General features: G+C 40.3%; 1 protein-coding gene across 1 annotated transcript in view; it reads right to left on the reverse strand.

Annotated features, from left to right (window-relative positions):
- ANKAR (ankyrin and armadillo repeat containing) overlaps positions 1-16,481 on the reverse strand; it is a 67,535-nt gene that overhangs the window by 33,450 nt on the left and 17,604 nt on the right. The window contains exons 5-8 of the mRNA XM_057744412.1: positions 12,303-12,483; positions 10,999-11,218; positions 5,122-5,323; positions 1,568-1,776 (exon numbers count right to left, since the gene is read on the reverse strand). Of these exons, the coding sequence (XP_057600395.1) occupies positions 1,568-1,776; positions 5,122-5,323; positions 10,999-11,218; positions 12,303-12,483 (812 nt within the window). The remainder of the gene's footprint in view (positions 1-1,567; positions 1,777-5,121; positions 5,324-10,998; positions 11,219-12,302; positions 12,484-16,481) is intronic.

Raw genomic sequence — 16,481 nt, forward strand, 5'->3', positions numbered from 1 at the left:
TTAAACTCTTGGTACCACAGTGGTCCCGTCGTGGCATCTTGGGATCACCTGGTGTGCATCTTTGGGTGTGTCTGATCCAAAGTCTGTTACCCTGCGTTTCCTGCTTATCATTGCTCAGCAACAGGTATGTTCTCAAATTCTATTTTCCAGACCTAAGTCCTGAGATAGCCCTGATCCTGGGTGGCATATGAAGGGGTGGACTGATCATTGAGAAAAGCATCAAGGAAGTAATGGCTTGGGTAGCTATATTTGGTCAGACATGGGAGGGTGTCAAGGTAACTGAAGTTCAAGCTTACCTGGGGTCACGTTCTCCCAGTTGAACCAAGATCCCCTACACAGTCTCCAAGTTATCCTTTTAATTTTTGATTATATCAACTCTTAGTTTACATCTTTCTATATTCCTATTTGCTGAGAATATACTTTATGACAGATGCTGAAATAATCACTGAGAATACGAAAATGTGTGTCACATTCCTGCCCTTCCAGTGGGCAGATAAAGGAGGATTGGAGTAGGTGTTCCTATTCAAATGTCCGCAGGAGCATATTTGTAACATAAGAGTGAGGTGGGGCCGGTGTGAGCAACACTGTTTTCTTAACTCAAAAGGAAACAACAGTACAAGTATGGTGATGAATGCCAACTGCCTGCCCTCCTCCATGTTAGGAGACAATGCAGATGCTGGCACACACCTTCTGAAATGGCAGGAAATTCACTCTCTTTTTCTTCACTCTTTCAGCCAGACCAGGACCAGGCTGGCCTATTGGAGGCACTCAATAACTTTGATCAATAAATGACAGAGTGCTGGATGGTGGTGAACTGGAGAGCGTATGCCCCATTTAAAGAGATCAGCTGCAACTCAGTTCCAGTCCATTTTGCAATGTAGAAATGTGGGCCCAGTGTTAGCAGAATTTCTGATTTTTTTTTTCCAAGCAAAGCCAGAAATCTTGATTTTTTTTTTTTTAGGTGAAATCTCCAGGTTTAAAAATATTGACAAAATTTAAATGTGCAAGCTATCGAGGGGGTGGGCCAAATAAATTTATCTGGTGGCCAAATGTAGCCTGCAGCCTGTTCTCAGGCTCTGCAGAAACACCGCTGTAACTAAAGCATCAGCAAAAGAGGTGAGATTAAGAGCTAGACTGACCGAGGCAGGTTTGCCCCTGGCCCCAAGCTGGGATGGGGAGCCCTGATCAGGGTTGAGAGGCAGATCTGGGGGCCTGAGTTAGGTACAGAGACAACTCACAAGAAAATGGATCTTTTTGTATTATTTGCCTTTTTTGTTTGTTTGTTTCTACTTTAAGTCCCATTTTTCATGGCAAAAGACAGCAGAAGAGTATTCAAAAAGTAGATTTTCTTATGATTTCAGCTTTAGGCTTATGTGTCTTCTATTTTAATTTAGAAATAAAACTACTTTTACACACACGAAAATAGTTCAGTATTATTTGTATTTCTGGTTTTAACTCAAAAGATGATGCATAGTTTATTTGTTTTATTTCAGAATAAGTATCAATAATTAAACTGAATGATGATCAGAACATTTATTTATAGAGAGATTATGTGTTCTATACTCACCTACTAACGTTTTCCAAACTGGGAGTTCAGGAATATTTAACTCTATTATATGCTTGAGAACCTCTGTGTGAAAGGTTAGCACTGATAAATGAATTATATTATTTCCTTTAATATCTGTTTTTCTCCAGTTAGCTCCAAGAGAAAGTAGATACTGAATAGTGTCCAGTGCTCCTGAAGTGGCAGCAAGTAACAGCGGAGTACACTGATTCCTAAAAATCAAGGAATGTATCATCAAAACTGAGCACACATATAGTGTCAAATTTACTTTTTTATAAAACTCCAACCTGCTGTTGGAGGAAGTCTGACTTGTACATCACCTTCTCTTCCGTACATGGTATTTTTCTGTGTATTCCACATGTAAATAGATTTGCCTCCCTTTCCTTGGCTCTCCTTAGGATTTGCCCCTACCCTCCCTCCTGACTTAACTATCATGATTTATAATTTGCTCAGAAGTGGATAATGTACAGAGTTCTTAGAACATACTATCTCACTGACCCCCTACAACAATTCTTTGAGTGAAGGAAAAAGCGAAGCAAGTATTATCAGCCCATTTTACAAATGATGAAACTGAGGCTTATAATTCTTATAATTCATGCCCAGTTCTCAAATCCCAGCTTCCTCAGTGTGGCAGAAACTAACAGTTTTTCTCAAAAACCCACTGTCTGCTTTTTAGATAGTGTAGATCTTTTGGTTGGGTGCACGGCAATCCAGCCAAACGCCCCACGTCCCAGCTCCTCGTGTAGGGAGGTATGGCCACAGGACTGAGTCTGGCCTGTGTGGTGTTAGTAGGAGTACCTGGGCAACTCCCTGAAGAGAAGTGGGGTGTGCTATTACTTTTCTCTCTCTCTTCTCATGGCTAGAGTGCAGGCATAGCAGTGAAAGCAGGAGTTGCCATTTGGTTCCAGGATATGGAAACCACATGTAAAGAAGCCACAAGAGGAGGTCTGGGTCTCTCATATTGCCAAGCCATTATGCCAGCCCTCGACCACCGACTCAGACTTCATGAAAAGGAACAACATTTATCTTTCATAAACTACAGATATTTGGGGCTCGCTTATGTCACGGCAACTTTAACTGTATCTTAGCTAACAGATCTACTGACTAGCAATGAAACCTTAAGCAAACTGGGTTACTTTCTGTCTGTAAAAGAATGAGAGCAACAACAATCAGCTGACAGTTTTGGTGTAAGGGATGAATAAGGTGCTCACCAGCGCCGTCCTAATACGTAGTTGCCTTTCCTTCTTTCGCCATATCACATTGCCTCCAATATTACTTTTTTCATCCTTATATCCATGCCTCCTTCTCTTCATGAAACCCCTTTCTCTTGTGGCCTGTCCTTGAACTCTTACCGATATTCAGCTGGCCCCAAGCCTACCCTCTATCCTCTTTTTCCTGGGCCCAGGGGAAACATCTTTTATGAGGAAACATCTCTTCATGTTCCCCCTTTTCTGCTCTAACAAGAGTGTTCTCTTCCTGTTCCTTTCTTTCTCCTACTCAATGGTAGGAAGAAAGATTACTTCTGCTTCTAACAACATCACTCGCATTTTCCTCACCTGAAAAATATGTTGGCAAATTATATTACCCTTTCCAGCTCCACACTGCCATTGCCCTGTGCCAGCTGGGTCCTCTTCCACCACCCTAGCTCATGTATCGGCTGCCTCGCCAATGTGCTTCATCCTATTGTCAGTGACTTCAGCACCCATGCTAACTACCATCTGTGTCCTGATCTCTCGGGTCCTCGCCGTACCTTCATCTGCGCTCCATGTGCATACACACCAACATGGTCACCCTCCTCATTAGCTCCACATAGATCTCAACCTTGGTGATTGTCTTCTCTATGAATCCTTTGCTTCTTCCTTATGTTGACAAATAGCTTCTTACTTCGACCTCTGATCTTCAATTATGTAACCTTTCACAATCCACCCAGTCTTTTAGCCCCGTTCTGCTCAAAGACACACTGTCAAAATATGACAGAACTAGGAACTGAACTCAGGTATCCACATTCCATGGCTCCTTCCGGAATCTGTTTGCCAGAGCATCTATTAGCCAGACCCTGGTTTCCTGAAAGCTTTCTCCACACATATCTCTGCCCCAACCTAGGGAGAATTTATTTCTACACGGAATAATAATGGACAAGTTATTTGAAGACCTAGAAGTAACTGAAACTATGCCTAAACCAAACAATAACCTGGTATCCAGATTACTAGCCAAGAATGTACCCTCAGGAGAAGCTTTTCCTCCACCCTAAAGGTTGCTACTCAGCTAAACTGTGAAATAGAACACTGTTTGGGATGTTTCCCTATTGCAAAGCTATTTTCTTCTTTTTAATGTCTTTCTATTCTGGATACCACTAGATATTTCTCCTGTTGTCCGTGGTCAATCCACCTTGGTCTGGAGCCCTTAGGCTGCCTCCTGGCTATATAAGGTCCAATTTAGGACAACTTTCTCCTCCCTTGTCTCATGCTTCTTCCAGGACACTAAGTATCAACAATTAAACCTGATAAACTAATCTGTAGAACCACACCTTTGGGAAAAGGTTAGGAAAAACTTCCTAGGGCTTACTCCTTATTCTTCCAGAAACTTTGCGTAGGTTAATAGAAGTTCCCATCTTTATAAATTCTAAGGATAAGTGGTAGGAGAAGAAGACAGTGACCAGACAGGATAGCAGACACTCTAGAGCCCTCAAGCCACAACTACTGAGCCTATGTGCCACAACTACTGAAGCCCGCATGCCAAGAGCCCAGGCTCTGCAACAAGAGAAGCCACCCCAATAAGAAGCCGCGCATCGCAGCAAAGAGTAGCCCCTGCTCACGACAGCTAGAGAAAGCCCACACAGCAATGAAGACTCAACACAGCCAATAATAAATAAATAAATTAATTAATTTTAAAAAAGGAAAAAGGGGAAAAATAGTAAAAAAAAAAAAAAATAAGAAGAAAGCAAAGTGAAAGAGAACCAAATTATCCTTTGCCCATTTTTCTAGAAGGAAGTAATAGAGTAATTCATGAAAGAATACAAGTGCCAGTAAATAGTAGAAAAGATGTTTAGTGTTAATAAAAAAAAGTTGCAATAAGATTTTTCATGTATCTAATTGGCTAACATTTAAATGACTGAAAAAGCCTATTGCTAGCAAAAATGTGGGGATATCAGGACTTGTGCATTATTTGCAGGCATACGTAAAAAAGACAAGACCTTTTTGGAGGGAAGTGTGATAATCTACATTAACGTGTAAAAATCCCATATACTTTGACCCAATAATCCCCACTTGCAAGGATTCATCCTAAATTGATAACTGCATAAATATACACAGGTATCCTTATCACTCGATTATAACAGCAAAAAATAAATAGTAAACAATTCTAGTGTCCATCAATAGGAGACTACTTATTTGGGTACATTCAATAAACTATTATAAAACCATAAAAAAAGAAAGACAGCAGAGTAAGCCTGACATAGCCTTTCAAATCAATCATAACAACCATTCCTTCTAGTGTCAGTGTTTGGGGCAAGCCGTGAAAGCAGAAATTTATATTTTTATAAATGCTTAATAACTTACTCAGCTGTTGCCTCAGCTTCTAGTAAACTAGGATCCTTCCTACAGAGAGCAATTATGATGCAGATATTGTCATAGAAAGCAGCAAAGTGAATTGGCATCCAGCCTCTTTTTTCAGAAAGTGTGTAATCAGCTTTGAAAGAAAGTAGACAGATGGTTGTTTCTAATGAGCAAGCCTGCGCTGCCAGGTGTAGAGGTGTTGGACCTAGAATGGATGGACAATTACTTCAATGGTCAAAGGTCTAACATTCCTGAAAAACATGCCTTATTAATGTCTGACCACAGAGCTTAGAATTGTGTGATATAAAAGCTCCAAGAATATTAAAAGGATTAATTCAGGCAATTCTATGTTTCTTTATTTAACTCAGGATGTCTGACCATTAAAAATAAATACTTCTTTATAAGTTAAGAAGAATAAATAACATTGAAAATATTAAATATTTAAAAAATTAAAGTCGATGTATAAAAGTCTTATCAAATAAGTGTTATAAAATATTTCTTGTTTAAATTATTTCCCATTTTATTCAAATGTTTTGTAGTAGGAGATAAGGTTCTATAAAATTGAAAAAAAAATGCTCATAAAAGGCTTTTATGTCACTAAATCCAGTGGGTGTTTTTCAATTCTCATCTTCCCAACAGTAAGTTGAATACTTCTTCAATTTTAAAATGGTTTCCCTTGACTTTTTTTGATAGGAGACCCTCTTATTTTTCTCCAACCTCTCTGGCTACTTATTTGTAGTCTCCTTTGGGACCTTTTCATTGTCCTGATGTCTAAATGAGCCTTAAGACTTTTATCTTCTCAATGGCTTCATCTATAATCATAAGTTGATGCTCCCAGGATTATGTCTCCAGATCTGATTTCCTCTCCAAGCTCCAAATCTATCATCTCACTAGGCATCTCCACACACTGCTTCAAAGTTATCATATTCAAAATTGAACTTCTGTTTTTTCCTCCAAACCTGAGCCTCTTTCATTGCTCCCTAATTCAGTGAAGGATATCATCATCCACCCAGTCCTACAAACAAGAAACCTGAAAGACTCTTCTCATTTCATCTTCATAACCAGTTCCCATCACCAAGTCCAAATATCTCTAGAACCTAATCTTTACTGCCATCACCATGCTACTCAAAACCATAATCATCTCCCAGCTGATATCCTCATCTTGTTCTTGCCCTTCTCAATCCACTTTTCCAAAATGTAAATCTGATCTTTTTACCTCCTTGTTTAAAACTCTTTAGTGGGTTCTTGAGGCCACCTGATCATGAGTATAGGAAATGGATGCACTGGCTCCAACTTAACCTGAACCATCCCCCCTCCAGAAGGAAGGAAGGAAGGAAGGAAGGAAGGCAGGCAGGCAACATACACACCTTGTTCTCTTCATTCAGGCCCTCTCGTTAGCTCCTCAAATGCACAGGTTGCCGGGAAAGTACTGGTCTATGCCTGTTGCCCCAGCATAATTACTAACAGTGCCCTTCCATTTTCAAACTCCTCGATCTGAGTGATGAAGTTTCGGGTCACCTTGGGCTATTTCTGCTATCTGAAAGCTTCCTTCTCCCAAACAACACTTCTCTGACTAGGGTCTACCTAAGTCTTATTTATTCCTCAGGCAAATAAATGGTATTTCCTCAGTGAAGCACTGTTTTTCTCTCAACTCAGAAAATTCCAATGGCCTCCTTAGTAGTTTAAGCTCTATATCATAGTCTTTGATAATCTATAACATCTGACCCAAATCTATTTACTTAAAATTACTGCTTAGTCTTTCAGTTTCTGGTCTGGCATGTAAGGAGCTTACAAGTCCCCAGTCCATGCTAAGAGCAAGTAAAAACTTGAACAAACTGAAAAAATGAGCAACTCTTCTCAGATCCATTAGAGGAGTGAGGTCACATGCAAAAATGCTGCTCCCAAAACTAGAGAGATAGACAGGCAGATACAGAGAATCACAACTTACTGGAGCAGAAACCCAAGAGCAGAAACCTCCACAGGGACCAGTGGAAGGGTCAGAAAATTTGATCTGTAATTGACAAATTGCTGGTGGCTCTGTGTGGACACGTCTGATAGTTAGAAACTCCAGGGGACCCAGTCATAATGGGACTCCATGCTTTAGTGAGGTTTACCTCCAGGAGCTTGACTGGGTCCTCACAGTTAATATTGGAGAAATATCCCATTGTGCTTCCAGCAGGGGAAGGGGGAAAAGAACCATTTTGAAATACACCAAAGCATTCTATTTTTCTTAACAAGGCTGGTCGGTCCTCAGGAGAAGCTATTTTACCAGAGCCTAACATGCTGAGGTTTTATCAGAGACTAACCTACCTGGGGGAAGGGAAGTACCCAATTCCAGCCCCCTTCAGCCATCCTGATCCACCTAAGGGGCAGGCAGGGACTGAGAAGCAAGTTGAAGGGCACGGTTCAGGAGCACACGTTCCCCAAAAGACTGACACCTAAATCATAGGACTATAGACCCCATTGGTTCATTTCAATCAATGAAAGGCAATTAGCTGCTCTCAGCAGGAGAAACATATAAAAATGAAATGAAGTTTGTTTGGCTTTTTGTTTGTTTGTTTGCTTTAAAAAATGCTAACCTCCCTACTGACCCTCTCCTTCTCCTCTCTACCCTCCTTCAAAAGATATTTCAGCACAACCCAAGGGCAGAAATACTATTTTTACACCCCTCTTCTTACTCCTGTAAAGTATGTTGAACAGAAATGCAGGATCTTGGCTCTCACCCAGGCCCTCTGAATCCGTCTGCATTTAACAAGATACCTGTGGGCTTCCTACATACGTGACAGCTTATCCCACAACAGTGGGAGAAAGTGCCTCCCCTTGACACATGCAGCATCTGATGATGCTACTGGTTGCCAAAACTGGGGTGGGAGTTGCTACTGGCATTCGGTGGGTAGAGGCCAGGGAAGCTACTAAACACTCTATAGTGTATAGGACGGCCCCCACATCAAAGAATTATCAAACCCACAGTGTCAGCAGTTGTTGCGGCTGAGACATACTGTCCTCGTCATGCTCGAATCAGGGAAATTCTGGAGGGGTTTTATTTAATCGGAATAAATTATTCTCGGGTAGAGAAAGAACCCTGGTCTAGAGAACAGATGCTCTATTGGGATCTGAAAGCCATCTTTAGCTCTCTTTTCCCTGAATTTCTGTGGTACATCACTGTATATTAATAATGCCAGTTTTTGTGAAAGGCTACCCTCCATTCACCCATCATGTATTCACTCAATAACTATTCCCGACCACCTACTCGTGCCAGGCTTTCTTCTGGGCACTAGGATACTATGGCAGAGCAGACCAAATCCTTGCTCTTTATGGACTTTATATTCAATTGAGGGAGCCACAATAAACAAATAAATAATATTATACAAAGTAGCCATAAGTAATATTTAGAAAAGAACAAGAAAAAAAAATAGAGCGATAACACAGGAGGTAGCCTATTGCTACTCAGCTGCAAATTCCTACAGGGTAGGTGGGCCCGTAGACAAGCCTCCTTTCCCTCATCCAGGCCCACTCACATCCCTTTACTACACTTCCTGCTCTCTGCCTCTGCCAATTTTGCAACCCCTGTGCTTTGGCTTCTTGTCAGTAACTGCCAATGGGGAGCCCTGGCAGGAGATTGAAGAAGGAGGAGGATGAGGCCAGGATACGTATCTTCTCTGGTCATCTCAGGTTAGCTGTTCTTCCAACAATGGAAGGTGGCTGGTTTGAATTACTATTGCCCTCCCCTTACAAAATTCAGGTCTTTGTAAATGGTTTCTTTAAAAATAAACCCTCCTTGTATTATCTTATATAGGATGTGAAGGTATAGCCTTTGAGATATAGATATAGAAGGTGTATCCTTTAAATTTTTTCTGTTTTCTTCATAGACAATACTTAGGTCAAGCCTCTCACCTCGCAAGAATGACTCATTCCTCAGACCTCATAGATTGTTACTGGCACTAGATGGCAGCATATCTAAGTAATATTAACCGCTTTTATTTTTTTAGGCATAAAACCCACTTTGGGGCCTGATTTTATAAAAGTAAGTAGAGATAATTTGCAAATTCCACGGTTAAAAAAAGAGAACCATCCCCCCATAACTTAAGAAAAATATGAATAAAAGTCATGGGTAGAAAAAAATGTATACTTTAAAATGTATATAAAAATTATTTGGTTATTCTCATGTGGCAGCATTTTGAAGATTATATACTATAAGAAAAATTTTAATATATGCAGTAAACTTTTAAAAATGCACCAAATATTTTACTTATGTCTTACCATTTCTTTCTTTTTTCACGTCTAGTTTTGATGACTCTGTTTCAAAAGGGAATACACGTAGAAGTATGATTATTAATATGCAAAATTTCCTAAATTAGTCAACATTGACTCATATGAAGGAGAACAAAATGACTATGTTGAGATGCAGGTGACAGGATTAGATTGAACAGGACTGAGTGCAATTTGGGGCCAAGCCACCTAGGCGTGGGCATGCACCTGACATCGCATCAGAGCAGACCCAGAAACCCGGCCTCGCATGTGGCTGGCCAGAACTCACAGGGGGCAGTTTTGTATTGGTTAAGTAATAACACATAGGCATTTTCCATACTTCAAACTCTGCTCAGTTCTCAGCAAATGGAAAACTATGTAGTCACAGGATGAATGAGAGACTTTAATTACCAAAGTTCTTTTTTTTTTTTACACCCAAAACACTTAAAGCACATCTTTAAACGACAGGCCACTCATTGCATTTTTTTGTTTTGTTTTGTTTTTGTTTTTTTTGTTTTTTTTTTGGCACACGGGCTTAGTTGCTCCGTGGCATGTGGGATCTTCCTGGAGCAGGGATCAAACCTGTGTCCCCTGCATTGGCAGGCGGATTCTTAACCACTGCGCCACCTAGGAAGCCCCACTCATTGCATTTGGACTGAATTTTGCTTTATTTTAACTAAGTTTATTGTGTACCGAATATTTTAATTAACAGAAGCATCTAAATACCAAAACATTTTAATTATACTGATAGAGTATGAAATTTATCAGTTAATAGAATTAAAGCAGCACATTTTGTTTTGGTGTAAAAATTTAACACAGCCTCTTAAGACAGCAAGTTAAAATATAAAATTTCCATTTTTTATTGCCAATATTGTTGCATCAACCATTCCCAACACTTTATTTCCCCCTTCAATTATGGAGGGCTTCCACTTTCATTTTCAATTTTATTATTTTTATACTGGTTAAATTTATTCCAATGAACATATAAATACATATATATGTCTACATAATAATCAAGGAGATTTGCTTTTTAAATTTTAAACTAGGTTAGCCTTCAAGGGGTCATTAATCCTAAAATTAGGATTATAGAGGAATTCTCTGTTATTAAACATAAGTTTACGTAGTGTGAAGAAACTATTACCTGGTTAAGAACCTGGGATAAGAAATGGATGTTCTGCTGGGATCTCTGTTTTATCTCTCTTTTCTCAGAATTTCTACAGTGCATCACTATATATTAATTATGTCAGAGATTATCAAATGCTACCCTGAATTCATCCATCATGCCATTCATTCAGCAAATATTTCTCAAGCACCCACCAATGCCAGGTTTTCTTCTGGGCACTAGGATACCATGGCAAACAAAGTAAACCAAATCCTTGCCCTTCATGGAGCTTATATTCAAATGAGGGAAACACAATAAACAAATAAATAACATTTACTACATAAGGGAGCAACAAGTGATACTTAGAAAACTAAAAGGAGCTGCTCTGAGATAAGTGAAACAAAAACCTCAACTCTGCTCTAGCTTCCAATACAAAATTTTAACTTTATGCTAAAATCAACATGCATTCCTAATGCCAAATAGGGGTAAGTAAAAGAAAAACATCTTGAGATTTAAAAACCTTATGATACCTTGGCTAAGTATAATGAAGCGTCTCTGGTTGACGTTGAAGTTGGCATTGCACAGCTGACATATGATTGGAACTCTGTTGTGTAGAGCAGCATGATGGAAAATAGCATAACCTGCCTCATCTGAAACATTGATCGTCGAGCTTGAGGTTTTATGGCTAAATGTATGGAAAACAGCAGATAATCCTCTTTCAACAGCAGACTTCATACCAAATGGGATACTCTAAAATTATTAGGAAGGCCAGAATTAGTTTTTTCAAAATACACCTAAAGTTTAGTTAAAGGGAAAAAAGGACAATGAAATATACTAATATAATCACATGACTGGTGCTCAAATACAGTAGAATTTTCACAAGATCCATGTGAAAGTGTCTCACTGGGCAATGAAGTTGTCAGAACTATAAAGAAACATTGAGAACTTTAAAGAATATTTGGGGGAAGTTTTTTTTTTTCCTGCCTTTTTTTAAGGGAGAAGGTGCAGATCTCTCTTCTCTGGAGACAATGGAAACAAATAACTTCCTGAAATATTTGAAAAACAAATGGACATTGAATTCCTTCTCTGATTTAAGAACAATCTAATTCAAGTCTAGAGACTTGAAATATAAAACTGTAGGAATACAGTTTGTCTTCTTTGCCCTATGTCTCAAAGTAGAGAGGTGAAAATGTTACACTCTTAGATGTTCTGACTACTCAATATTTTTAAATTAAACAAATAGTTTATCAAAGCTTAAAACTCGTAGACATTAAAACAAATAAATGGTTAAGTAAATGCCAATGTATCCCTTGAAATTGGTGAGCTCACCACTTAATTTATCAGTTCCAAAAGCTGTAAGTCAAGGCATATTGAAGCAGATACAGAGATTTGATTCAGGATGCCAGGTTTGCTCCTTAGATTTAGTCCCCACGACTGAAGCCTGACTCTGAAATTTACTAGCTGTGTGATTTGGGAAGCTTAACTCACTGCACATCAAATTTCTCATTTGTAAAATAGGATCGATAACAATAGTAGTAGTGTCTTGAAAGAGTTTGTTGAAAGAATTTATAGCAGTGCCTGGCATACAAAATAAGCACTCAATAGATATTAGCCGTATTAAGATTAATCACAATTCCATTCATAAACAGGTTGTTCTGTAACCTGGCCAGAAATTTGTAATCCAGAATTGTAGAGATTTTCAGCTACTAAAATATGGAATCTTAATTGCACAATGAAGACTTTATTTAACCTATTATTTATCCCTATGATAAAAATTTGAGACATATTTATTTATAGTTTCTTACACTAAACTATGTGGTAATCACTGAAATACCTTGCATTTCATGGCTTTTTTGAAACCAAATTTTTTCTTAAATTGTTCATGTAATTGAGCATCCGTCAGTGGAAGTCTTTTCAGTCTCAGAGTGTTCACTATTTCATTTATGGTTCCCCACCACTGTGTCTTATATAGTTGCTGATAGAAAGTTTCAAGTTCAAAACTGATCACGTAGTAGCTATTAAAAAAATAAAGGAAAAAAATTGACTTGGAAGTTACTTGCTACTGTTTTTCTATGCTGGTGAAACTTTTTATATAACAATTATAATTTTCTATAACAAATACAAAATATAGTTTAAACTGTCCTTGATTGCAAATATTTTAATGACATGGTTATCAACTGTTAGTAATCAGGTCTTTTATAACAAGTATCTTCTCCATATTGGTCTTTTTAATTGACTCTGTCCTTCCTATGCCACTGACTAGGGGCACAACCTAAAAGTCACTGAAACTCCTAACTCTGGCTGAAGGATTTCCAGGTTTAACTTCTAACCATCCGCTTCATCTCCTCTTACAAATTTACTTATTAATTCTTTTAATCCAGTTCTGTCTACCTTTGCTTTCTCAAGAGTGTACTATGAGTCTGATTTGGAATGATGCTTTGGGTAATGACTCGACTTTTACTCACTGCAGAGTGGACTAGAGAAACCCCAACCCACCAGGTCCTTGAGTCATAGGTAGGCACTAGGCCCAGTTCCTCTCACTCTGGAATGAAAAAGTGGCAACGTGTTGAGTGGCTCTCTCCCCTGGGGTTGCTTATCATCACAGGTAAAAGAAAACAGTGACCTTCCTCCACTTCTGCCCACAAGGTACATTCCCCCATACCCAGGTTTCAGTGGTGAGTGTCTCCGCTGCTGACCCTACTGCTGCCAGTGGGAAGCCTCCTAATGTTCCCTGGGTTTCTCCTCTAAAGACAACTACTGATTGCTGTAAAAACAGTATTCTTGACAGGGATATTAGTTCACCGAAGGATGCTGAGACGTTTTCTCCATTGTACTAATTTCCAGGGAAGTGAGTCAGTGACTGTCTATGCTAAGGAAACTCTTTGCTCAGAGGGTGAGGGGAAATCGCTGGGCCCCAGGGATCAGTTGAAGGAAGATCTTAGGGAAACACTCTACCATGAACTGATCAGGGGCTAATACCCTCTCTTCTTTGTCCTTTACTTCAGTCTCAGTTTTCCGAATACAATAGACCTCTGCATAGATCATAGATGGAGGCATGTTTGAGGACCTGTTAGCGTTTATTTGAGGCTGTCATTCTTCATATTCACCATCTTCTTCCCCCCAAAGGAAACCAGACCACGAGAATATACGCTAAAGGCCTCTTAACCCACACCTCTCAGGTATAGTGCCAGGCCAGGTGGTGGACTTGTCCCTTTGTCCACCTTCATCAATGGGAACTTGCCTCACTTACTAAACTCCAGCTTCTGAAATTGAGGAGCAGATATTCTGAATCCTACTCAGATTGGAAGGCTTTCAAATCACAGTGGTGATAGACGAATGGGCCTTAGGGAGCTGCATGGATCACACCTGGATGCCTGATTTGCACTGGATGATTAAACTAAACTAAACTTCTGGAAGAAAACAGCTTAGCCTTCCTTGGTATTATACACACGGATAAGAATGGACCCCATAAACAGATACCCCAAATCCCACAAGACTGTCACCATAGATGTAGCCATGAAGGATCACACCGAGGATGTCCTTTAGTCTTTGGCTGGCCCAGCTCTATATCATCCTGCTCCAAGAGAATCCCCGTGACAGAAGCCTCTGTCTTTTCATGTACTTCTCCAGGGAGCTGGCTCTGGCTGTGGTACATTGCTATGGAATCAGAAGCTGCTGACCACATGTGGAGCCCTGGTACTCAGTGATGTACTACTCTCAGGTCACCACTCAAGCAATGAAACAAACTTACAAATTTAACAAATACCAAGGGAAGGTAGGCTGATTTCTTTTAGAAATTCAGTTTAATCATCCAATACAAGTCAAGCATCCGGACCAGCAGGGAGCTGTCCTGCCCTAGAAACTGGAGAAGCAACCGGTGTTGAAGATCACCATACCCTGAAAAAGTCTCAGACCTCAGAATTCTGTGACACCCCCCCCCCCCAAAGTCAGATACACAACCTGCGCATTAGGCCAACACTGGCCCACACAGAGATGACTATTGGAAGCACGGAAAACCCAGATGACCAGCACTATGAGGGAGGCCCTCCTCCAAGTCCTGCCTAGTGACACACCACTGTTCTTACTCAAAACTTTAAGTGCAGGCATCAACAGGGGCTTTAGCAGAACCTCACTTTTAAAATAAGTCCCTCCACAGTCTTCTGTCTGGGCATCGGCAACAAGCTTAGGGACAGCAGTAGGACCCTCTCACACCACACCTCCCTGACACGACATTGTCACGTTAAGCCGATTTCTGACCTGCCTCCTGACACCCACAACAGCATCCTGATGCTGGTATGCGCTCCCCCAAACAGGACATCTTAGTATCCGTATCAATGCATCTATACGCGCCAGTCATCGACACCTTAATAATTCATGAGTTCTTCTACTTTCATGGACTGCCAAAATCCTGGGTAACTGACTGTGGCCCCTATTTTTGGTTCTGTATGGTGGAAAAACACAACCTGAGCCGAATACGAATCTAGGACTCTTTTCCAAGCAGGACACAGGGCCAGTGTAGCTGATCCTATTTTCATTAGGGACTGTGAGTCTCCTAGGAGGTAAATCATTCTGAGGAAAGAGAATATCACAATACAGAGCTCAGCCCAATGACAGTGCCCCTAAAAGCAAAGAGGAGGGGAGATTTTGCGATGGTATGTTTTCAATCATTCAGATTATTCTCTGGTCCAGCACCAACACAGAATGATCCCTACATAGAAAGAAACAACTGTAAGCAAAATGACAGAAAGAGCTGTTTTTGCACCATATTGTGAGGGGCTCAAGGCAGCACTTCTTTGAAACCAATGAAATTGGGAACAAACTTATCTATGTCACTGAATTGGCTTCGGCATGTCTCACAGTTGATGTGTGCTATCTACCAGGCATAAGGAGGAGTCAGCCAAGGGGTGACACCAGCTTTATAACCAAGAGCAGCAGTGTCAGAGACAACATGGCATCAGTACTGAGTTGCCTTCTTGGGAACTAGTAGGCTTTTGGGTCCCAACAGTGGATCATTACAGGCATCCCAGGTCGGAAAGACCAAAAATATGCCATAGTAGCCAAGAGTGCTAATCCATGGGCATACAAGGGTTCTAGGAATAACTGTGTGGGGGTGGATTTAATAGGGAACTGAAGGTTCACTGGTAATTGGCTCAGGAGCCAGGAAAATGCTATTACTCCACTTGTGGTTTTCACTTTGACTCCATGCTGGCTGGGTCTGGGAAACAAGCTTATGCTGGTTTTGAAAGTCTGCGAATTCAAATCCATCCATCTATAATTCGCCAATACTGATAACCAAATGCTATGCATTAGTCAGAAACTAGAGAAGCAATTCCACTATGAGATCCTGTTGCATTGATATGACTGGATCCCTTACAGTGCAATGACAGGGTGCTTACACCAACCATACTCCTTCACCTACAACAACCTCTCATCCAGCACAGCTTTCATTCCAGCTCTTTCTCTGCATTCCCAGAATCATTAATGTCCCACTAGACACTAGAACCTGGGAGAATAAACCTTTATGTACATGGAATGTGTCTACAGGTGCTAGGTCTTTCAGAGATTCTTCTTCTGGGGAGATGCACACCAACTGTCCGTTCCAGAGGAGTGAGATCTACTACTTAGTTCCCTTCAAAATCACAGAGGCCATTAGCCACGTGGTCTTTGACTTTAGCTCTAGTACCTTGTGTGCACCCAGGCAGTATTCAATGGAAAGATCCACCTTTCATCTTTTATTTGCTTCTCCCTCTGCCTTATTCCTCTTACTTTGCTCATTGCCATGCATCTTGAAAGAAATTTATAACCTTTGTCTTTACTTCTTCACATCCCATGAACTCTCCCCGACCTTATCCTCCACCTTACTACACACTAAAATTCTCTTACCAAGTCATTGTCAAATTTAGAGGGCTCCCTTCAGTCTTAAATTGACTTGGCTTTTTTCTCTCTTGAATTTGATGCTTTTAACTATTTCCATATTTTAAAAATTCTCCCCATCTGGCTTCCATGCTATCAT

This window comes from Hippopotamus amphibius, chromosome 8 (assembly GCF_030028045.1).
Source record: "Hippopotamus amphibius kiboko isolate mHipAmp2 chromosome 8, mHipAmp2.hap2, whole genome shotgun sequence".
Taxonomy (NCBI): domain Eukaryota; kingdom Metazoa; phylum Chordata; class Mammalia; order Artiodactyla; family Hippopotamidae; genus Hippopotamus; species Hippopotamus amphibius.